The sequence below is a fragment of the Emydura macquarii genome, unplaced genomic scaffold (genome assembly GCF_026122565.2).
Source record: "Emydura macquarii macquarii isolate MOO-44397 ecotype Brisbane River unplaced genomic scaffold, CSIRO-AGI_Emac_v2 contig_318, whole genome shotgun sequence".
Taxonomy (NCBI): domain Eukaryota; kingdom Metazoa; phylum Chordata; order Testudines; family Chelidae; genus Emydura; species Emydura macquarii.
In genome coordinates, this window is record NW_027130455.1 from 4,321,344 (window position 1) to 4,347,327 (window position 25,984).

General features: G+C 38.8%; 1 protein-coding gene across 5 annotated transcripts in view; it reads right to left on the reverse strand.

Annotated features, from left to right (window-relative positions):
- The window catches only part of CNTN5 (contactin 5), a 645,973-nt gene that overhangs the window by 60,134 nt on the left and 559,855 nt on the right, over positions 1–25,984 (reverse strand). For all 5 annotated transcript variants that reach the window (XM_067567931.1, XM_067567926.1, XM_067567939.1 and 2 more), the window contains one exon: positions 11,629–11,749. In XM_067567931.1, the coding sequence (XP_067424032.1) occupies positions 11,629–11,749 (121 nt within the window). The remainder of the gene's footprint in view (positions 1–11,628; positions 11,750–25,984) is intronic.

Consider the following 25,984-nt stretch of genomic DNA (forward strand, 5'->3'; position numbering starts at 1 on the left):
CTCCCCTCACAGGGCTACTACAAGACAGAGAGATGCTGAGCTACTACAGACATTTCTAAGTTTTGGAACTGAAGTCCCTCACTTATTAGGCAAAGGTGGTATCCTCCTCAGAGGCGAAGTTGCAACCGGTTTCTATTACAAAGCCCTCTTTTAGCCTCCTTCTATTACTCTGGCTTGGAAAATTGGTTTGGCCTAAAAATGGCCATATTTATTCTGAAGACTATGCAGAAATTTGGAGATGAAAAGCCAGAAAACTATTGTTGATTTACACATCATTTAACAGTTAACCTGCTTGGTAATTTTAATGTTTGTCTAGTTTTTCCATCTCCCTCTAGCTCAGAAATGGCTTGTCATTACTCATTCAAACCTTCCATAAAGTAAAATCTCCTTATAAAGTCACCTTAGCAGCTATATTTGAAGAAAACCCACTGTAATAAAGCAAAGTTAATTATTTTTTCTGTGTATATTTCTGGATCTTTCTCCTGTTTTTGTCAATGGGAAGCTTTTTGTGCCACTGACTTCAGTAGGCGCCGGATTGGGCATTATGGATGAAATTCACCTGAGTGCTAAGGATCAGGACAAAGACACTAAACTTCCCCATTAAACCCGCAGAGCGGGCATTAATCAGTGCATATGCATTGTTCTGCTCCTTTTGCGTGGGTGAACTTCACCATATATTTTTAAAGAAGCATGCCTTCTACTGTAAAGTGGCAGCTTCGACAGAACATGAGGATGTTTCTTTAGCTGATAGCCAACAAGGACGTTTTCTCCTTCATTGCATGTAGGAGAGGTTTGTGTTTTTAGAGCTGGATGGCTGAATTTTTTGTCCTGATTCTACAGATGAGTGTCATTTATTAAGGAGACATGGTAGCCTCTCCATGATTAAGGTTGCAACCAGATTCTCCCTATAAAGCAGATTTGGACTCATCTTGTAACTGTCACATAATTTGCAAGATCCAAACCTTTAAGATTTATTAGGTCCTTAACCATTTGTTTCCTTGATTTTAATGTGCCTATAGAATGTTCTAGACTTCTGAAACACTATGCTGGAGGTATGGCCTATAGGCAACATTATTTTTTAATAAAATTAATTGGTTTATTAATTTTCCACAACGTACTGGGAAGGAATCCTTTGTGGTGGAAGCTGGGCTGTTTTGCACCATTTTGCTAAAATGTAGATATGGGTTTGCAAACAGATGGGTCTAAAGGAGTTGGAAACAAAGGCATTCAGACAAGCCTTGTTGTTTAGTACAGGTACATGATACTGTCTTAACATGCAAGATCAAGCCGCCTGGGATAAGTGGACTGAAATTCCAATTACTTGGACCTGTGATTTGGGTTTATATGCGTCTTAATGGCCTTTACTATAATTTGAATGTGAACATGCTGAACAGAAATTTGTGTTAAATTTTATAGCTGTGTCTAATGGCCTTTAAACCAAAACATTTATCTGTAAGTTTTATTGGCACCACACAGAACAGCAATCTGATCAAGTTAACTAACAGCTCTTACATTATATACTCTCCAGGTCAGCAGGGTTCCGAAAAAACACATACAACATTACTTCTCCACAAATATATTATGAGAGTGGATTTCTTGCTTAGATTGGTACTTTTACCAATTTGCAAGATGAATAGCTTTAGTCTCATTTTATTTTTAGACCACAAAATCTGTACTTCTAAAACCACAGCTTGTAGTCACAAATGCTTTCATCCTTTTACTCTATAGGATTTCTCTGTACTCATTTTCAGATTCAAGGTAGCCTTTTGATCATTTTATTTGTGGATAGGCATACAAGCTGCATTGACCAGCTTTCCATTTATGGCCATACAGAACACATTATTCATTGCACTGAAAGCTGACTTTTTATTTCAATAGATACAAACACTTTTCTTCTTCTCATGAAGTATGTTTCCTATCATGACTGTATTTCTAGTAATTGCTTGGTCAGAAGTATTTTTAATGGATGCACATATGCTAGCAAGTTTCCTATAGTGTACACAGTATATTCCAATAACTCCAGGAGACTGTGGCCATAGATTTTTCTTTTCTGGGAAAGGCATGTGATCCATCCACATCTGTAACAAGAACAAAAAAATTATGCATTCTATACATTATTCACAGAGATAAAAAAAAAATAAAAAATCAGTGAATGATTAAAAGCTATTCCCCAAAAACTTAGTATCAGAGGCTATCTAAGTCCTTGAGTTGAAATTATCAATGTACCACTGGAGATAACAAGACCAAATGAATGCTGTGATTTCTCTGAAACCTTAGGACTGTTTACAAAAGAGCAGAGTGCTGGAATGACCCATTTATGAACATGATGCTTCTCTTTGAAGTTGCTCTGAATTTTAATTTCTGGAAATATATTATTATTATTAATTTCCAGAAGCACTGAACATATTACTCACCTTCTGCAGTAACTACGGCTCTTTGAGATGTGTCCCCCTATGGATGCTCCACTGTAGATGTATCCATGTCCCTGAGCCTCAGAATAGAGATTTTAGGCAGCAGTGTTCGTTCAGCCCACACATGCTTTCTCCCCGTCTCGTGTCTTGACTCGAGGCTATCTAGCACTGCACAGGCGACCCATCCTCATTTCTTTCTCTACTGCAGAGCCCCTTATTAAGAACTCTGAAGTAGAGAGGAGGAGATGGGTTGTGAAGCACCCATAGGGACATATATCTCGAAGAATCAGTTACCACCAGAGGTGAGTAACCTCTTCTTCTTTTTCTTCAATTAGTGTCCCTTTGGGTGCTCTACTGTAGATGACTCTTATTAGTCACCCCTGATGAAGGGTGAGGCTTCAGAGCTGAGTCTAATACGGATGATAATACTGTGGATCCAAACATCGCATCTGATGCTGAGTCAGAGGTGATAGTATAATGTTCCGCAAAAGTACGAGCAGATGTCCAATTTGATGCTCTGCATATTTCTGTGAAGGGAATGTTTTTGATAAAGGCTACAGAAGTGGAAACAGATCTTGTGGAATGAGTCTGAACTCCAGATGGAGGTGATGGAGGTTGAAGATTGCAGGTGTGATAGCAATAGGTAATGCAGTTCGATATCCATCTAGAGAGAGTCTTTGTTTCCAGATTGAGGATCCTTTAGACCTCTCTCCAATCAAAAGGAATAGTTAAGGACATTTTCTGAAAATTTTGTTCTATTCAAATAGATTGCCAAAATGCTCCTGACATTGAATGTATGTTATATTGCTTCTCTCTTGATATGGTGTGGCTTTTGGAAGAAGGTTGGGAGGTGAATAATTTGATTTATGTGAAAGGCAGAGGATACTTCCAGGAGGAACTTTGGGTGTGATCTCAGTGTGACCTTCTCCCTAAAAAAAATTGTGAAGGTGGATGTGCCATTAGAGTTAAGGTTGGTGTAGGACATACGATTTTTGGGAAGAGGTTACCCATACCCTTGAGGAATCTTTTTGTTGTAGGACGAGTGAATATAGAGTAGTCATCTATCTTATCATGAAAGGTGGTTATAGCTGCAAAATGTACTTTTACTGAACTCAGAGATAATCCTCACTGTTTTAGATCTAGGATGTAGTCTAATACTAGGGAGAGGGGAGAGGATGTGGGGGTAATGAGTTTTGAGTCACACCAGATTTGGAATCTTTTCCACTTCTGCATATACATGTGATGAGTCATTGTTTTTCTGCTATGTACTAGCACCTCTTTCACAGTCTCTGAACAGGCAGCTCTATGCTTTCAAACCATTGAGGAGCCATGTCTTGAGTCGGAGAACCTGTACGTTGGAATTGCAGATCTGTTCGATGTTTGGAGAGAAAAAGGGACGAAGGGGCTGAAAAGTGATTGGCAGGCACATCGGTAACTGAGCCAGGTATGGGAACCATGTTTGTTTTGGCCACATGGTAACTTTGAGAATAACTTTTCCTCTCTCTTTTCTTATCTTGAGCAGGACCTTCGATATGAGAGGAACTGGAGGAAAGGAGACCTGTATTCCAGTGAAAGAGGAAGCATCACCTAGCGAATGATGATTTGGACTGGTTCTGGAGCAGCACTGGGAGCATTTTTTGCTTTTGTTCATGGCAAACAAGTCTATTTCTGAGCATTTCCCCAAGGCCAAAATATATTGTGAGAACAACAGGGTCCATTTCCTATTTGTGTTCCTGGGAGAATGTCCTGATCTGCACACCCAGCACATAGATTTCTGATGTGATAATGCTGTGCCAAATGCCTGATAATTCGCAATTCTAAACTGCAGGGTTGCTGATGAGTATGATTTCCTGCTGAATAAATTCAGTCTTTTCCAATCGTTGTTGTAGGGTGTTGATTTAGCATGGTGGCGTCTGCCATCTTCATTTACAGCATCTACCACAAGGGAATTTGATGATGGATGGGAAAAAAGAAAGTCCACCTCTTTAGAGGTACATAATATTTTTGTGCATTCTTTTGCATATGGACATTATTGTGGGTGGCATTTGCCAGATGATTTTGGCTGGGTCTGGTAGCGTCTCATTGATCAGGAGTGCAATATGAGCTGATGATGACGTATGGGTAACCTCTTCCCACAAATCACACATCCTACACCAAAATGAAACCATAACCTGGTCCTCAAGTGCCTTATAAAGCCTCCTTTTGAACAACTAGTCACATGCTTGCTTACGCATCTGTCTATGAAAACAACATTTCTAGTAGCCATCACCTCAGCTTGGAGAATTGGGGAAATAGGGACTCTAATGGCACGCCCACCTTCACAATTTTTTTTAGGGATAAGGTCACACTGAGACCAAAGTTCCTCTTAGAAGTATCCTCTGCCTTTCACATAAACCAAATTATTCACCTCCCAACCTTCTTCCAAAAGCCACACCGTGACAAGAGAGAAGCACTGAAATAATTGTTTTGTGTGACACATCAATCAATAAAATGGGAAAGTAGGCAAAGACTAAGAATACTTATGTTTTTATTGTTTGACATGAGCAAAGTAAATTCCAGGACACTCTAAATTAGTATCTTATACAGTGCTACCTATGAACAAAGGTGTTTTAGTAATATGTCATGGTATCTTTACAAACTACTAGTGGCCTTTTCCTTTGTTATATCATTCTACAGTTTGTAATCTAAGTCATACTGCCACAGAGTTATGCTTCTAATGTGCTATTTTAGTTCCATAGAGACTGAAAGATTATACCTGTCATGCTTTGACAGCAAACTTGTTGGAACAATATAGAAGATACCACCTGACATGTTTGGAGAATGAGACAGCAGGTTATATTGTAGCTGGAGCATTTAAATAGTGCAATCTGAAAGGAGATTTGATCATTTGCAGAAAATGCACTAGATGATGGATGGATTACTGTGATGTAGTTTGTAACGCAGGCTAAAGCACATAGTTCAGTGGTGTGTGATTGATTCCACTTATTAGCTTGGGTTTAACATACCATGAGCGAAGTTTGCAAGACAAATATGTGAGCTTCAATTTACAGATGGGGTTCAGGCGACAGAACATCTTTGGCAATGCTGATTATGTGTTTCAAGAGAAGCTAACTAATAACTCTTTGATTCTTTTTGTTGACAAGAAAGAAATCATGACCTGAACTAACAACCTCTAGAAGAAAACAAATAATTCAAAGAGACTGGTACCTTGCTGTAATTTCTCTGTGATTAATAGAAGCTTTCATTAACTAAATCAATGTTAAAATGTAGATAATTCAGTCCTGTTGATTCAGGCTTGTAGATTGTGCTAGTGCGCATACTCACACAAAGTCTTTATTTTCTGAGCTTACTTTGCTATACCTCCTGTGGTGAACTTGGAACATTATTATTGTGTAATTGCATAACAGGTATGAAAACTAACCTAAAATTGTTCATTGGACTTTAACTGTATTTTTACTTTCAATATTCCAGTATATTGGGCATAAATATTTATAGGAAAATCCTCTCTCACTTATTTCTGAATGCTTAAAGTGCAATCTCAATCCCTGCAACATTGCATTGTGATAACTACTATATACACTTTATTGCACTGATTCAGGAAAACTCCCTGAGCTGCCCTGAAGCTGCAGCTGTAACCCTAGGCCTAATCAGCCCAAAGACTGGGAAAGGACCAGAGCAATCCCTAGTCCTGGGGGTGCAAACAGAGGCCTCAGAGAAATGTGTTCTCTCCAATGCAGGAAATGTTTAACTCTTGTATGGCCCCAACAAATCCTGCCCCTGCTGTTTACAGTAGAACTGTGTTGTTTTTGTGCAGAAGAGGGAACAGAAGAATATACAATTACTATTATTTATAGAAGAAGAGACTCAATTTAGGACTTATTCTATCAAAGTCAAAGACAAACTTCAATTAATTAGGACCTGGACTGTGGTTTTTCAAGGTCTTTTTGGTAAACCTGCGTTACGTTTAGCGCTGTGGCTGTTCTGGTGTTCCAGAAACCTCATAATCAACAGAAAGCAAAATATGCTATTTACCTTTGCCAGACGTAGCTGGTAGGACCAGTGCTGATCTGTAGTATTAAAGAAATAAAAGTCTTTTCTTTATAATTTTTGTCATGACAGAGCTAACTGGTGACTTAATGCTCATGAGACTGAAGGTTGATAGAGGTACCAGTTCATGGAGATAGCCATTGTCATAAGAAATGAATACAGATTGTTTTGGAATTTCTATCACATAATGGAAACATAAAAACACAACAAAACCTTTTTGGAAGACAGTATTTGAAAACAAATTAACTTACCAACCTGGCATTGTTTTGAGGGAACCATTGTTGGCTACGACATCAGCAGAGACATCTGCAGGATGTGAACCTCGTGGTTGGTACATGGATATACGGTAACCACATTTGTGATCACATCATTAGTGTCAGAACACGACATGAGTATTTATCTTGCATTAGAGCCTTCTGTTTTTGTAATATCTTCTTTGTGAAAAATAAGTACACAGACAGCACATATACAAGCCAGTGATGCCAATTATAGCTGGAAAACCAGCCAAGTTGAAAAATTCTTCTTTTGCAATCCCTTGCTGGTTGAAAATCACAGGAAGCTGAAGACATGTACAAATAAAATAAAGATCGGTAACAGAGACGGCATTAGGCAAGGGAAAGCTGTTCCTGGATCAGTACTGAGAATGGGGTACGATACTCATTGATTGATAAAAACCCAAACTAGTTTCTGCTCTTTGATTGGATGACTGAAGCTTTACAAACAGGGACAAGCACTTCTGGGGCATATTTTCCACTGTGAATACCCTGGTTTAGATAACAAACAGCTATTCTGAAAACACTGCTGTGGAAAAACACCTATTTGCACAATTTTTTTTCAGGAAAGTGTGAACATGATGAAAGTCAGAAACACAATGCATGTTCTGCATTATTCACTCAGTTCTAGTAGGAGTAGAGGGTATTTTTATTACCTGTCACACACATGTAATTCCTCTGATTGATTTCTGCACCAGCACATTAATGCTCTCCTTGGGAAAAATTTTGTCCTCATATGAGTGCACAGAGCTTTGAAATAAGACAGTGAGAACCATGTGTATGTATCTAAGAGCAGAATTTTGCCTTATGACAGCAAGTTTACCACAGGCTTAAAGCTATATTAGAATTCACAATCAAGTTTTGCCTGTATTTAGAACTAGCAAACAATAACAAGTCATACATTTTGTAGACTTTTAAGAATTAAATCTAGGCAGAAAAAGGAATTTTGTATGTGGGAAGCAGAAGATTATAACCTGTATCTTTATCACAGATGTTCAACAGAAAAGGTTCTCTTGTAATGCAGAGGCGCAACGAACCCTCCAGGCTAATTTTTGGAGAGGGTATTTGATGCTGACACAAGTTAGGAGTAGCAGCATTAACGAGAACCAAACAGTGTGTCAGGAACTCTGCACAGTCCTCGTGTAACTCTGCTAAAATGCCTCTGGTCTTGTCTTATGTTGTAGTGGCTGAGCCTCTTGAGTCATTTGAACACAGACGCTCCAATTATGTCAAGCAGTGCAGAAGTTTTCTGAGGACAAATATTCACTAGGATTAAACAACCAAACGGTTTTTCACGTGTAATCCATAATAGGATTTAAATACCTTTCATCTTAGAATTTAAAGTGACTGCATTAATTCATAGGGCAAACATTCCTGCAGTCAATAAACTGTTTATAAGTAATGACATCACCATTCTTTGTCATATTTTAAAAAACAGAAAGGAGAATAAATAATAACAAGGCACAAAACAGAAAGTTATTTGGAAGAAAGAGAGGTTATTACAGACTTATTAGAAAGTTGCCTTAGTACTATTTATTATATGAAATTTAATCACATTTCTAAAGCACCCAATCAAAGTCTTCAGCTTTGAGTATCAGATGTTGAAACTACGTGGCGGGATAGGATTCTTGGTTCTTGCCAATCTCTTGGCATAAAATTTTTAACAACATTTTTGAAGAGCATGTGAGGGAAGATCAAATTATGGTTTTGTTAAGTAAGAGATGTCACTAAGAAAGATGCTAATAAAAAAAGAGTTCCTGTTGAAAGTGTATTTCCTGCTAAATGAAATCCAGTGAACACCCAAAACAGGAGTACACTTTATTTGCAAAAGGCCCTTAAAAAACCTGCACACATTGTAGGATGTTTTCAGAAGAGAAGCTTCCTTATTTACATCTGACAAATTGATGTGCATAAATCTGAGTATTTGCACCTTTAATTACCTAACTGCAAGTGCAAACCATCGAATTACAGGCAAAAGTATTTAGATTTGCCCTGCACTATTCATTCTGCAAGCACAAGAAAGCTAGCACAAGTGTCTAACCCATTCTTTGTTTTGATTTATTTCTCTATTGTACAATGCAGTACACACTGAAGACACTATATAAATGACGAAAACTAATGAAAACCTTAGCTACTCAGACTGTGTTCAAATGAATATGCTAGACAGAGGTTGGCATATACTATTCCATAGTGGACAAAAAGTGATGTAAAGGAACTTCATGTTTTTTCTATGTGACTGAGAATGTGGTGGTATATGGCTGTCTCTGAAGATTTACATGTAAGGTGTGTAGAAGCAGGGATCTGCAAAGACTTTGTGTTGTTGCTTGAGTTGCTGAGGACAAGATGACATGCAGTTTTCTCTCTAGTTCTTTATTATAAAGAGCCAAAATATATTCTTTTGACTTACAGTCAATACGTCTGAGTAGATGTAGCATAATACAGTCCCCTTGCAAATAATCTACCTATGATATCTATGAATATCTAAAAGAGGGAATGTAAAGTAATTTTGATTCAACTTACTCTGTGTGTGCAAACTCCAACTGAGGTGGTGGAGGGTACAGTAGGTGAAGACAACCTTACATATTCATAGTCAAAATAACAATGATAGGTCAAAAAATATCAAGCAAACCTTACAATATAACATGTAAAGTACAGGCAATAGCTATACCTAAGAAGTTATATTACCTAGGGTATACGAGGAAGTAAATAGAAGTACTATTTTGGCTTTCAGTAACACAACTGCAAAATGTTATTGAATTTTCTAGACACATGACAAGCCTTCTCCACACCCCAAACTGGAAATCTTCAGCATAACCTTGCACTGCTGACCTTTTCTGCTGAATCAGTGACTAGTGTTCCCAAGGGCTCAACCAAGAGAAGCTTGCTATGACACTACAACCTGGGATTATCATGTTGCAAACCACAGAATGCCTATGTAAACTGAGATGTAGGGAAAAAAGTTGGAGAGGGGCATAGAGACTGAATTACAATGTTTTTTAACAGTATAAAGTAAAGCAAATATTTTGGATTAATTTTTGAAAAACGCTGAGGAAGAACAACAACTAGCAACAACTACATTGAATCTGCTTTAAATATTTACTGCAAGACCAAAAACAAAGAAAAAAAAATCACCCTGTATTTGGCAAATGCAGTGCTGACATTGTAGAATCGGCTCAATGCCATTTACATAAGTATTAGAAATATTCAATAGGAAATTATCTTCTTGAATAAACTAACAGAATTTTATATCAGTACAAAAACAGTCAGACAATATAAATCAGTTGTAAAACTGATACAAACCTAATTCGTAGTTTATTCTCTTATTTACCAGCCACAGAGACAAGGATAATGGAACACAATAAGCATGGTATATTTGACACTGAATCATGTTATAAAACTGGCACAGTTTTAATTTCATCACAACATGAATCCAATTTCTTCTAACACCCCAAATAATGTTTTTTATTCTGAGAAACATGTTCTATAACAAAATAAATTCACATACATAAAATAAACCCCACTGGAGAAGAAATAATTAGTTTACCAAAGGAGGTTTGGAGCAGGGGTTAGATTTACGTAATTTAGAAGCAAGACTGTGGAATTCTAGTAGGTTGAGCAATTTCTGAAACTTTCAACTGTGAAATGACATTCATGGAAGTTAGGTTAAAAGAAGCCCTATAGTCCTTAACAGGAGCTCATGGAAACATTTAACAGCCCCTCCCACCAAAAAAGTAAAAAACCTTGCACTCTGCCAGAAATGTAATTTCTTCTCCCCCGAGCATATTTTCTCCATGCAAATGATGGAAAGAAAAAAAGAAATCAAGCCTGAGCAAGTGGTAGAATAAGCTAAAAGGATTTTAATTTTTTTAAAAATTTTCTCTAGTCATCTTAGATCTTTTATTTGGGGTTTCCAACATGCTAATAAAATAGCCCACGGTTTATTACATTTTAAAATTTAGCATGCTATTAACTAGCCTGGCCAGCTTGTAGCCTACTGCCTAAATGAGACACAAGGAGTTCTACAATGCAGCCTCGCACATGTTTAATACAAATGTGTGGGATGCATGAGACTACAGGTCCTGTCATGCACTGACCAAGATGGAACATTGCATGAAGTTTTTGACATCCCTTCCAGCCCTCCATTTCTATCATTGTATGACAGGAGCTGTAGTCAGCACCGAAGACATGTTACAAATGAACTGGTCAAGCTCTGCTTCACTTTGTGTTAATTGGAGACCCACATGACCCTGCAAAGCCCTGACCATTTTCCTTGCGTGACGTTCAGAATTCTAAATGGGAGCTGGGAGCACTCAGCACCTCTCATGTGGTTCTCAGCAGCTTGCAGGATTGAGCCCTAATTGCATTTGCCAGCTTCTAGCAAGTTGCCAATGTGATCTCTTTAAGGCAGTGTGGTCATCACTCACACATTAAAAAATATTAAGATTTTGGACTTCTTTCTAGGAATTGCTCATACCTTTCATTGTACCAAAAACAGAGCAGTCCCCCATGTTAGGAACTGAGTTGATATTCCCAAACCACTAAACCTGAGAGAATGGTTTAAATTTTAGATAAAATTTATAACAACAAATGAAAAAAAATTCATCTACCTCACACAGAACTGAACTTAAAAAAAAATCCAGTATGCCTTTTAAGCTATTAAATCTTTTAAGGACTGAGGGTCCATTTACCACGTGCCATTGTTGGTCATGCCTGTTTTGCAGACTGGTCTACCACACAGCTTTTTCAAAGACAAAAACGTTTGGCAAAAACAACATCAATATTGTAAAATTTGAAGTATACTGTACAGCACTGATGTGCTTCATGTCCATACATTTAAATTCCTTTGTATGATCATTTATGTTGATCATGTCTTCAGACTGAGCTTTTAGCATACTCACCCCTAACAAGAAGCTCTGCCTCATCTGAGACACTGTCTGCTGTGGTGTGTACCCTGCAGCCATATCTCCCAGCATGCATCAGAAGGATGTTCCTGATCATTAAATCTGCAGAGGATGCTTGCTGAAAGAGGGATGAAGTGCCAGTTTAAAATGTTGCAAATCTGCCCTATTCAAGGTGGTTTGTGTGGGCACTTTGCATATTGGCAAAGTGTCCTGTGCAGGTTTTACAGTTCACATTAAAATAATTTTCAGAATACTAACACCCTGTTTTAAGGAATACAGGGAGAAATGCTTTTAACAAAATTATCAACAGAGATTAAAAGGGCAGTATTTATTGTTTCTAATATACTTAATAAATAACTAAAGAAAAACCTATGCGTTGCTTAAGAAATAATTACCCACACTTGCGAGCATGCAGAGAAAAGCTTTTCAAATGGATTATAAATAGCAAATTTTTTTAACTAAAACAAACAGTTTGAGTGCAATCAGTTCTAAAAGCAGTCCTGTACTGGGAGATAAAAGATGACTAATGAAATCAGACAGGGAAACGATACTACCCTGTGAGGAGATCCCATTCTCTATGGCCTGAGCAATGGTATTAACTGAAGTTATTGGTTCTTCTGAAAGGAGACCAAGTTAGCTAGAAAAGTTAGTGATGATTAATGTTTAGGTGGGAGGAGAATAACAAAAACTTGAATAAGAAAATGCAATAGATTCCCTTTCCCCCTGCACCCGCCTTAGAATTTGTATCTACTTCAAATTGAAGCATGAACTCTTCTGATGTCTGTAAATAAAGAACATGGAGTAAAGGGAGTCCCAGCTTTTGCTCATCTGGGTTCTAGTCAACAGTGATCAGTATGCTCAAAAACTGAATGGAAACCAGCAAGAAGATGGTACAACTGCCCTTTGAAGGATGAATAGCAATGTCTGAGAATCACAATGTTATTTAATTAATTCACCAGACCACATCCACATCCAAAGCCTGCTGAAGTCAATAGGAGTTGTTCCATTAGATTCAGTGGGCTTTAGAGATCAGGCCCTTACACATTGATGACTTAATACTCTTTCATTGCTCCTCAGCTAGGGGAAGGGATATTTCTCTTTGGGTGAAAGTCACACATATCCAGAAGGCCAGCATACTATTTAAATCCCATTTTTCACCTATGCCTAAAGTACGTGCATTTGTGACTGCACTTGTTTACAAGACTTCTTTGTTGCATTTATTTTAGATTATGACAGCAAAACTTCCAAACTCCGTTCCAACTAGGTTACCATTTTGTAGTCAACAGAGAACTGTCCAGCACAAGTGTAGAATCATACCATTCTATTGGTAATAGTATAACCCCAAATGTCTCCATGTAAACAATAAGAATGATCTTCCATTTTATAATGCCTTTCATCTAAAGAGGGCTTTGCAAACTTTACTGCTTGTACAAACTTTGCAGTAAGATTTGACCCCATGCTGAGAGCCAGCATAGTGGCTGTACACCTCTTAAATCCAATAGTGAAGGCTTAGAGGGGATGTTAGTGGTGCAGGGACCTCATGTTTGTCCTTTCCTAAGAGGTGCTTAGTGCTCTAAATTACTACTGTTGTCAATGGGAGGTGAGATGTCAGAGGGAAAGAAGTCTATTTTGAACGTGCAGAGGGATGTGAGTAAAGAGGCCTTGTGTTGAGTATAGGGATGAATTTCATCCTTAAGGCTAGTCTACACATAGTTTTTCTACTAATTTCATTATTCCAGTTAGGGATGTGATTTTCTATGGTAATAGTTTAATTGTTACCACCCCTATTGTAGATTCAGTATAGTCTGTACTAGTATATACCAGTACAGTTAACACACTGCAATTTTTGAGTGTAGACAACACTTATGTAAAACTGTAATGCAGCCACTTCTCGGTGACAGTTATTTAAAAAGGCAATACTCTGCAACACAACAAAATAAGTGAGGCTCTTAAGAGTACTGTATCCAATTTTAATTACAGGGTGAATTAATTAGAGCTGTGCAAGACCCAGAATTTCTGTTTCACAGGAAATTCCTGAATTTGAATTTAGCTGAACTTAACATCACATTTGAAATTTCCCATGAAACAATTTTTGAAGAAAAATCATTTGGGGTAAATTAAAACATTTCATTTTGATAAAATTTAAATGTTTCATTTTGAAACTGACTTTTAAAAATGTTATAAGTGATAATATAAAATAAAATGTCAAAATGAAGTCATTTTGAAACAAAAAATTAAAATACTTCATTCTGATAAAGACCTTTTCAGAATGCTTTGTTGCTATTTTTTTTTTCAAAATTAAATTTTGTCATAATTGATGTGTCCATTTAAGTTTCAATTTTCATGAATTGGCATTTTCCGATAGAAAACTGTTCCACTATACTAGGTTTACACTCCTGGAATCATATTCAATTCGCATAATCTAATCTGTGACTAAAAATCAATAGGGTTTCTAAACTAGACCCCACAGAATGTTTAATTTGTGAGGTGTTCATCTGTGTTGGGAATATAAATTAGATGCAGACCTGGTGGAAAGCATCATGAGCAGTTCAAAATGTGCATGAGCTGCTTCTTCAACATGACTTCAAGAAAGAAATAGAGTGCATTAGCACTGTAAACTGGAAAGTGAGCACATAAAGACAAAGGAGATGTGAACAGAAGTTGCAAGAGATTGTTGTGGTTTTGTTAGGGCTGTCAACTTTCCAATTTCTGAAAACCGGTCACCCCTGCTCCACCCCTTCCTACCAACCTCCCACCCCACTCGTTCCTCTCTCCCCCACTGCCTGTCGCTCGTTGCTCTTTCCCCTTTGACACTAAAACTGGCATTTGATTCTTACTAGACAGGATGTAATTGCTTTGAATACTTTGAAAAGAAAAGTTAAAACTGGCACAGACCCAATTCTGAAAACCCTATTTCATCTGACTACTCCTTAGGTCATGTCTACACTAGCACTTACGTTGGCAAAACTTTTGTCACTCAGGGGTCTCTCCCACTGACACTGCTACTGCTGCTTGTAGACCTGGTTTTATTATGTCAACGGGAGAGCTCTCTTCCGTCGGCATAACGCTGCTACAAGAGTAATCACAGCTGTACTGCTGTCAGCTTGTACGTGCAGACATGGCTTAACTCATGTCAGTGGTCCCACTGAAGTCAATTTAAAGTCAAGAGGATTACTTGCATGAGCAAAGATTATTCCTGTAAGTAAATGTGCAGGATTGGGAACAAAATTGTTACTGTGGAAAGAAATCAAAAGAATGGTGTCATTTCCATCATCTGAAGAGTATATCATTTTTTAAAAGTTTGTAATATGTTTATTAATAGACTGGAACGGCTCCAAAGTTAGTCACAAGCATAGATGTGTTTTCAGACTGTGATCCATATTGATTTAGTTGTAGAAAAGAAATCTAAGGAAATCTCCACCCTCCCCTCATCTATGCATTTCCTAGCCCTGAACATTCAGTAACTTCACAGCCAAGGGAATGCATTTGTCCCTTCCTCTATGTATTTTTTTCTGTGATTTGCATTAGTCTCATTTTTTAAAATATATTATGACAAGCTGTTTACCTCAGGCCACAGCTTTGAAACCTTGGTGTGCCTTTCCCACTCCTCCTCCCTTGTAGCAATTTCACTAATAAATCACTGTGTATAATAAGCCAGGCTTTCTGATATGAATAAGAAGCAATTTTTCTGGCCTGAAAGTTTGTGTATTCAACTTGTATATAGATCCAAAAATAATATAAAAAGCCTCATATTATCTACCTTGTCTATACAAAATAATCAGGCTCCAGAAAAACTGAGAAGCATCCCAGCCAAATCAAAAATTTGTCATACGTCTTTCCATATTTACTTTAAACAGATTCAATTCTTAAATTGTCAGCAATAATCAGCATAAGTATCCATTCTGCTTGCATCAATATTAAAGGATAACAATTGTTACGTTCTCATTTCTCCTTTTGATTTTTTTCTTCTTGCAAAAAGTACCCTTTTTCAAAAAAACAAAACAAACTTTGGACAGCATTTGAACTGTATCAGAAATAAATATATGTCTTTAGGGAGGGAAAGGCATTTCCTATTTCCATCCTCTCTCCTCTTGGGTGGGTGTTTAGTTTGCATTTGGATTTTTGTTGTATTGTCACTGGTAGCCCTGTTTAGGTGCTTGGATCTCAGAGCCTTATTCAGGGGCTAATTCCTGGGCTCTGAAGCTGGCACAATTTAGATGAGACACTACAGAGAGAGTTTAAGCTTTTGACTGGAAACACACAGCCCAGTCCAACTGCACAACGCAACACAAAATACACATACAGCACAACCACAGAAACCCAACCCAAATTACACTCATAGCATAGTCCAATCCAAATATAGGCACAGCACAACACAAAACACACAGCCAAACCCAACACACAACATACACACAAAATAAACACATGATCCCAATGCAAAATAGCCATACAGCATGACACAAAGCATACACACAGTGCAACAGCACACACCCAACCCAAACACACACAGCACAACCAAAAACACACTGTATAATCCAAACACACAGGCCACCACCTGTGTACACACCCTAGCCTTGCATCCCTGCCCCACAATACCTGCAGCACTGTCCACCACTCTGCCAAATCTTAGCTGCCTTCCCGAGCCATCCAGAGCCCTACAGCCCCGCGGGGTGCCCAGTGATTCCCTGCCTTACCTACAGTAACCGGCAAGTTACAGCCTTTCGGCGGTGACTTCAGATGACTGGTCTAGATTCTATTCTGGTGTTCCAGAAACTCTCTCACATCATTCAAATCCTTGCTAGAAGATTCGAGTACTTTGCAATAAAAGAACATAAAAGAGATGCACACTATTTCACTTCTGTAAGGAGTCGACTTGGGGATAAATTTTTAAAAACTTTTCTAGCAAAACAGTGCTTATTAGCCGTGAAACATGGATTATTCAAGTTGATTAATGTTTATGATATAAAACTTTCGGTATTTAAAGGATAAGACTAAAATCAGTCCACTTTTCCCATCTCTTCTTTGAGGATAATCTACATTTAATGTGGGCTTTCTTGTGAAGGGGGAAAAAAGCATTATGGATAGCAACTGTCTGATTTCACTGGTAAGGAGCTGTCTCAAAATCTTCTCTGTCAGTCTAACTACTACAGTGTTCATGACTATATGAATCCTAATATTCTCATCAGGAAAATAATGTGTATTTAATCTACATACCTAAATAACTAGACAAACTGGCAGCAATAGGAATTACTATAAATGAGGGAGAGCAGTACAATAAAATGGACCCCTGTGAAACATTTCCGTTTATTGAAGAGTAACAGTATGCGCAACCAGCATTTCTTAGAATGTGTGAGGGGAAGAAAATTAAACTTGCTTGCTCTTAATATATATTGATGTGTGTTTAGAAAATAGTGGCCTGATCATGGGAGGTGCTGAGTAGCTGCAAATCCTACTACAGCCCCTGGGAGTTGTGGGTGCAGAACATCTTAGAGAATTGGGTTAACTCACTTTCTAACTATATGAAAGTCTCTAGAGACATTTCCCTCCTATGCGCATCAGGAATTCTAGGATGCCTCAGCGTATAACAATACATCTGTAAAGGTTATCTGGCCCCATGGGTTTAAATTTCTGGATGACAGTACAGGTGTGTTCTGTGGTGTTTGGCACAGAGGAAGTCCTATTTTTATACAAAGTTCAGGGTTTTGAAACCTTGAAAAATAACCAAGAACTAAAGTTTTCATAAAGCAATGACAATACTGTTGGTGAAGATGAAGATCATGGTTCACTGGTGCATGAGGACTGCTTTGTGCTGCTCCAGTTTTACAAAACTGCTCCGAAGCCATCTTAGTTGGGTACTAAAAATTCCCCCTGTATAGGCAAGGAGTTGTAGGTAGTATAGAGCTGTCTTAAGAGCACCTACATTATCCTACTTCTGGCTGCTGGTGTAGGGGCTCCCTTATACCTGGCTGTTCTCTGGGGGTTGTTGTCAACTGGCATACATATGAGCATGTCAAGTTGCCTTGCCCAAACTTGCCATCACAGTGGGAAGGGAGAGTTGGTGGAAGGAGGAGGCTAAACACTGTCATGAAAGCCACCTTTGCACACACACCTTTTTTGGATTGGTGATGAATACTCCTGAAGAACTGATGCCAAAGTGATTAAGGGTAGGGTTTCAAAAGCACTCAGCACTGGCCCAACTACTTCCTCTGAAGCCAATGGCAAAACTCCAACAGACTTCAATGGGAACAGAGTTAGACCAAAGCAGTTAGTTTTTGGAAATCCAACCCTGTAGTGTTGCTCAGTCCTAGTTGGAAGATTAATGGATTTGTTCACTGTAAATGGTAAGTGAAGTAGACTGCATTTGCATGGGGCTTATCTTCTCCAGTATTGAAGACAACTCTTATACAGAAGGTAAAGGTGGCTTGACCCAAGTCTAGGTTAGAGGTCTTCCTTGGCAGTTTGGATGCTTTCTAAAGCCTTTAGGGAAATCATACAAAATCTTGCACTTGCAGATAAGGAGAAAACAGAGGACAAAAAGGAAAAAAGGGTTTATCTAAAATTTTGTGGCTGGTTAGCTGAATCTTATCTAAATCCTGATCAGACTCATTTTCCCTTATTTCCTAACAACTTTTAACAAGTCTTAGGAGCCTGTCCAGCACACGTCACTGGTCTGACCATAAGAAAGACCTAGAGTTCACAAGATTAGACCAGACCCACAACCTCAGAAAAGAGATTGCAAAATGGAGATTCCACACTGGGAATGTCAGAGGTATGGGGTTCTTTCTGGAGATCTGGAAGAGGAATGAGTCTGTTGAGGTGACAGAGAGAAAGTTGAGGATAGTGAGGATGAGAATTATTGAAAACGAACCATAAATGACTTGGGTTCAGTTTGTGGAAAAGACTGAGGTTCAGACTGGTGTGCAAATTTTCCAAAGTGGTTTGGATTACTCTTAATAAAAGTTCAGTACAGTCTTATTGTAGCTGGTATTTAGGTTTGAAAAGTGAGATTACCATTCAGATTTAGAAATCTTTTAAAAGACAATGATCTCTTAGTAGGAGTGCAGCAAAAATTCTCATACAGTAGCTATTAAAAGTAACCAAAGCCAGAATCCCTGTCTTCTACTTTTTGACTTCTGTTGCTAAAATAGCTCCAACATTTCAGTCAGTTCAAAGACTTGCTTTCCCTATGGGGAGGATAAAAGAAAGTTGGTTGCAATGAAGCAAGAAGTGTCAGAAGGGTTCAAAACTCAACCAGCATGACTTAGAATTGCCCGAGGTACCTGTCAATACATGCACCTAATATTCTTAAAATCTCAAATGAGTGGTGTCAGTAAATTGCCCCTTTTTTGTGTATTCTCTTCTAAATAAAAGCAAATCCTGGTTCAATTAATCTATGGAAAGGCTATATGATATGTCTTAGCTCTTCAGCCACAGTGTCAGTGGACACTTTCCGAGAAGTGCATCATTACAATAAAAAGGGTTGATTTTTTTAAAAAAGCATATATCTGCATTGCTTTGAGTTCTGAATGTCATCTAGCCACATGTTGCATTTGGTATCTGTAATGTTTATATCTGCTCAAAATACAAGCTAAGACCCAGAGGGCGTGAAATGTGTCTTCTGTGCTATGGCTGGGATCCCAAAGGAGCTTAAAGAAGTTAGGTGCCCAACTCCTAATGAATTGTAAAGGGAGTTGGATGCCTAGCCTCCTCTGCAATGCCCCCCCGTCTGAGCACAAGGTTGGTCCTTATTAAATAACAAATAATTCAGTGTATGGCCAGTAATGCCATTTGTCAGGAATAATGGTTCTTTTTTCTAGGGCAACCAACTATTCTGTGTTGTTTACATTATGCTCCAAAGTATCTCATTTATTAGAGTACAGGTGGCCCCAGTATCCACAATGGCCATATCAATCCACTGCTTTATCTGTTTCAGTACTTACCTTAGGTCCTGGGTCACAGTTATGCCCACAATGCTTCTAATTAGCTTTACCTATTGGCTGCTGCTTAGGGTAATCTGTCACATGCTGTGGTGCTATCTAATAATAACCTTAGCTGCTGCCTTAGACGTAGTGACCTAATTTCAGAGGTGAGTCAAAGCTCACATCATCTTCTGAACATATAAATGATACTGTTCTCTTTAGAATTTTTTACCACTCCCACCATGGTATCAGACTGACTTATGGAGTTAAAAATCTTGCAGAATTTATGATGAAAAATTAAAATTTCCTTTCCATTCCTTACTCCTGGTGGGAGTAAATTATGTGATAATTTTTTCTTTTTTATTTCATAAATGATAATAGGTTATGAGTTGCTTTTCAGGAAAATAACTTTTACTTATGAATCGTAAAGTATAGAGGTTTTTACTCCTGTTCTTCCTGTGAGAATGAGTTTCGCTGTCATGAGCAGTTGCTAGGAAACCTCCCTAGGAATCTGTCCCTCTAGTCACTGATTTTTACCTCTACAGTGAGATGGTTCATTAACTCTCCCACCTTTTACAGGCTTTTCCCAATTACACAGTGTAGTCTACTTGCATCAGAAATGGAGCTGATAGTTTCATCACGTTGTCCTTTTCTAGTCTTTATTCAACAGGCTGTCCAAGCCCTAAGGTTTGTTTCACTCACTTCTGCCAGGGAGCAATCAAACAGTCAGTGTGGCATTATCAATTCAATGCATATATTTCAGTGTGGAAGTATATCAGGAAATAAACAGGAAAATGGGAAGCTTGTGTAACTCCTTCCATTTTTTTAAACATGCCTGCCATTCAGCTCCTTTCACTCTCCATGATGACTGTATTACACTCCTTCCACCGAAACACTCGCTAACCACATCCCACCTTTAGCTGTGTGAACATAACTCTACCTTCTCTTGGAAAAGAAGGAATAAGGCAGGAGAGTTCAGTACCACTAAACAGACATAAAACAATGATGTGACAACTGTCAGGTCTTGGTCTTTGGGTTAGGAGACCTGTGTATCTGGAAGTGTTGCCCACCACCTATACCAAATAATCATGATAGAAATCAGTGCTGTTCCTTGCCAAGAAGCTGCTGATAATCTGCATGTTTATCCTGAATCCCATTTGTGTCTGACTTTGCCCATAACTTACTTTGTCTAAAATTTGTGTAGAATGCTTATTTTCTGTTTTAGTTCACATACAATTGAAATGGCTGGTAATGGCATCTCGTAGGCTATGTCTACACTGCCGGCGGCACCACTGGCAGTGCAGAATCAATTTTGTGGGTTTGATTGAGCAGCAGTAAAGACTCGCTCAATCAAACCTGGAAGTCGACTCTGTAAATCCACCCCAGCAAGTAGCGTAGCATTGCGTCGATGGGAGGGCATTTCCTGTTGGCACAGCGCAGTGGAGGGGCCACAGTAAGTAGACGTTAGGAAGTCAATGGGAGATATGCAAGTTACTGTACATAGCTTGGGTATCTCCTGTTGACTGCTGCTGAAATCTGCGGCCAGTGTAGACCAGACCTTACTAACAAAACAAAGCAAAACAAAAAAACATACATTTCCTTCTCTTCTTTACTGTGTTAATGTAATGGTCATTGGACTTGTGGAGTCACTGTAACATTTTTTTCTTTCAGTCTTTACTGTGTGTGGCACCCATCTAGTTCTCTGGGCACAGTAAAAATCAAAAACAACCAATATAATTCAATACAACAATAGACCACAGAGGGATATCCCACATCCACCCAACAACAGACTTCCAGGAAAATTTCCTACCCCAGCACCTCCTCAGTCAGTGTCACCTGTTAATTATCTGTTCCTTCTATAGGGAAAACCTGGCAAAAGAGTTGGGTCTCCTAATGCCTTAAAAGTCACCCAATTTGAGCTTGGGGAAAGCAAGTTCCAAGGCAAGGACAAAACACTAAGAATTCTCTGCTGCCACTCCCTCCCTCCACTGATACTGCAAGGGAGTTTTTAGCTCAAGCATTTCAGATGACCTCAACTTCTGTAATAGTACATGGGGCAATGACAGGCAGTTTTTCCAAATACCAGGGACCAAACCATTTAAAAGCAACACTTAATCTTCACTCAAAAAATGGCCAGTAGCTCATGCAGACCACAGAGAACAAGTGTAATGTGCTCTTTGTCTGACACCCAGTTTAATAAGCAGAACACTGTATTCTACACTAGCTGCACTCTCCACAGATTTGGCAAGAGTAGGCTGCACTATAGCAATCCAACATCCAACATCAAGGGGATAAAGGCATGGGTAACCATGCAGAGCTCTGCTTCTGAAAGCAAACGATATGCACATTTTGCCAAATACAAATGATAAAAAGAGCATCTGGCAGTAGGGTTATTATACACTCTATCTGACTGTTATGGAGTGGAAATTGCTTATGGGAAATAGGCCCACATGGAGGTGGTAAGATTGATTTAACTGATCATGAACCCAAAGAACACTTACATCAACAGAGGCTATAAGTGGCTTGAGGCTGACTGGCACCACAGCTGCAGACAACTTTTATGACAATTACAAACATGCAAGTCCTGGATCAGCACTTCACTGCTCTCCTATTGCGAATTTGCAGATTCTTGGTGCTTGCCAATTGCCATCTATTTCTAATACTGACTGTAGTTAGAAATCAAGATGATCTGCTTTGTGTGCAGTAACTTTTACCTAAAAGAGAATGTTTGTGAGGTTCAAATAATTTGGAAGATGTGTAAAGCCAAATTCTGGTCCCACTGAATTCAGTGGCAATGTTGGCCTGGACTTCTATGAGACAAGGATTTGGCCAGAAGCATGAAAAAAAATCTAGTTTGTTAATGTCATTTTGTTCAAGTTCAGGCCAAATTAAAAATATATGGAATGTTTTTACAACTATTCCTGCACTTAGGTAAGCTAAATTTATTGCTTGTATTTTATTGGCACTAGCACAATAACCTTTATTAATGAGATCTAGTCAGACTAAATTGAAGAATAATATCACAAGTGTGTCTTACTGACTTTGACATATTTGATTGGCAATCTAGCTTTTTTATAGTGAAGATTTTTTTAAATAAAAACCTCCTGGCAATGGCAGCTCGATATAGTCAACAATGCTCGAAAAATAACGGCATGATGATGTTTTCTTAAATTATACTGACAACTATACATAGCCTATGATGGGCCTGTTGGCTTCAAGCCAATTCCTGTTCATAAATACATTCAGAACAATTTAAATGCCCTTCCATTACATTTTTTTAGTTTTGAACACCTCAAGCACTTGCCTGTTTGTTGGTCCTGATGTTTGCAGACTTTAAATGTTTTAGCTAATTAAAATGAAACCATTGCTTGTTTCATATTATGTAGTCAGGCTCTGCATTATATAGCAAGCTTTCCCATAATCCAAAGATCTCAGGAAACAGTATTCTTCCATCTCTGCTTTTTACATATAAAGGTAATTTAGAATAAAGAAGGGTTAGTTACTATTATTATGTGTTTATTATATTATATTATATTATATTATATTATATTACAGTGGCACCCAGAAGGATGTAGGATTAATGGCCACATTGTGTAGGTGGTGTGAAAACACCCAGTGGGAGATAATCCCTGCCTGGGAGATTTTATAATCTAATTTAAGAAATGATGGTCATGGGTCTTTCTCCAGAGGCCTTCTACATCATGGGAGTAAGAGAAGAGGAAGTGGTTGTTTGGGATAAGACAGGGCTGGGAGTTGACACGATGGACCATCCATTAGCAGTTGCTGCAAAAGAGTCTGGGACATTGTGTTGGGAGGAAAGAATAGTTACTTATCTACAGTAACTATTCTTCAAGATGTGTTGTGCACATAGACATTCCACTTTAGGTGACTCTGTAACAGTTCTCTTACTGATGGTGGGACTTCAGATCATCTGAACAGAAACTGTAACACAGACTTGCTGAAGTTGACATTGTCAGAAGAGGTTTGAGTGATGGCATAATGTCTGGAAAAGGTATGTACAGATGCATGTGTAGCTGCTTTACAAATGCCCATTAGCAGAACATTAATCGGAAAGGTTGACAAAGTGAACTGTGCCCTGATGCTTTCAGTGCTTTCATTACTTTCAGTGGAGGAGAAACTTCTTCAAAGCTTGATATTGTCAGAGATCCAGTGTGATATACATTGAGTTGACAATGGTTGGCCTTTGGCTCTCTTGGCATAGACCACAAAAAAGCCTATTAGAGGTTCTGCACACTTTAGTGTGGTCAAGGTAGAATGCAAAAGCTCTACAAACATTTAAAGTATTAAGTATTTCCTCAGTTTTAGAAGAATGAGATTTGTTAAAAAAAATACTGGAAGCTGAATAGATTGGGTAAGGTGAAAAGCTGATATCACCTTTACCATGAATTTAGGATGTGGTCTCAGAATCCTTATCCATGTCTGTATTGGATCAGAGATTGATTAGGCCTTTCAATATCTGGACCACCAAGATTCTGTCTGTTGGTGTGTGAACTGCTATAATGGATGCCAGGTGAGCCCTCACTGAACTGATTGAATGGCCCAATCACTTCATATGTAACAAGTAATCCAGTATATGGATAATGTCCATGTGATGTGGTGACAGGAGTCATGACTGTGCCCAGACAGAAAATCTCTTCCACTTTTGCTGAATAGGTGGTTATAGTGAAATCTTTTCTGCTGTTTATCAGGATAGCTTGGACATCTCTGGAGCACTGTTTTTCATTAGCATTTAGTCAGAAATTATCCATGCAGTGAGGTGGAACGGTTGAAGATGGGAGTGCAGAGAGTGACCTAGTTTCTGAGGTCCTCTAGCAGAAGAACCAATATTGGTGGCTTGATGTTAAGTCGAAGCAGGTCTGTGAACCAGCATTGTCTTGGCCAAGCAAACATGACTAGGATCAACATTTCCCTGTTTTCAGTCTCCTGATTATCCTGAGGATTAAGGGAACTGGAGAGAAAACATGCTGACCAGATGATGGAAAGAGAAAAAATCTGTCACGGAATTCAGACTGAGGCCTGTCTTGGAGCAAAACCTTCTTCACTTGTTATTCAGGTTGCTGGCAAACAAACTGATTATTGGTTACCCTCATGCCTACATGATCTGGAGGACGATGTCCTTTCTGATGGACCACTCATGATGGTCTGCAAAAAAACCTGTTGAGTGAGACCACGATGGAGTTTTTCACTCCTGGGAAACCAGTTGCTTTCGGAAGACTCCATTTCTGATGCATAAATTCCATAGGTGAACTGTCTTCTGAGATAACTGAGTGGATCTGGCACCCCCCTGCCTGTTGAGATAAAACATGTAAGTAGTGCTGTCTTTTACAGTGCAAATAGGACTGAGCACCCACTTGTCTGATGTTATTTCCTTTCAAGCACTGTAAAAAAGCAATAGACCTCTTCCAAAAGATGGGGTTAAGTGGTGAGATCAGTATGCCCTGTCCCCAGGTAAGCAGTCAAAATGAATCCTTGGTGGTCATTGATGTCTGCTGAGAAGGGCCTGCTGCAGACGACGACCCTGACCGCATTGAGCAGGCTTGGACCATTTCTTAGAGGAGTTTTGAGATCTCAGCTGGAAATACAGTCTATAATAGGTTTGTGACCAGGATTATAGTTTAGTATAGTATTGGAGTATAGATTCCCAGCGAATGCAGTGTTGTCCAGGAATCTTTCAAAGTATGCATGGAGTCCTCAGTTTTAATAGAAAAAAACTGAGACCCTCTCAAACAGCAAGTTTTCCATTGTACTTTGCAGCTATTTGTATTCTGGACATATCATGGCAATAGCGGTGGCCATGGACCAAGAAGCAGTACCCGCTGCATCGAGATCTTCAGTTCTTGCTGTGAGATGCCCTTCAGAGACTGGGGCCATAAACTGCTCCCTATACCTCTCCCACAGTTTGTCCACAAACATAACATCACACCAAAAAAAAATAAAAAAAAAAAAATTGGCCAACTGAGTAAGCCTTTCTCCCATAGAGACTGAGTCTTTAATGCGCCTTGTCTTTAAGAGTGGCATTAGGGTGTGACTGGCAGCAGTGCTCATTAGCTGCCATAACCACCAATGAGTCAGGAGCAGAATGAGTGAAAAAAAATAACCAAAGCTGTTCTGGGAAACTTGGTATCATCTGTCCATTCTTGGCAGTGGGTGGTATGCAAGCTGCAGTCTGCCAGAAGGTTTTCATCAGCTCCTGCAAAACTTGGTTAATTGAAAAGACTCCTCTTGGATCCGGGGTCAGTCAAATGTCAAGGAGGGTATGTGGATTCTCTTGACGAGCTCCACCTGTATACTCCCAGAGAAGTGGTCACATGTCTCATCAGGGCCTGAAAGATTTTGAAGTGGGTGGGGAGCTGAATTCAGGTGTGACAGCATCATCTGGCGGTGACAAGGAGATAGAGAGAGGGACATCCAGG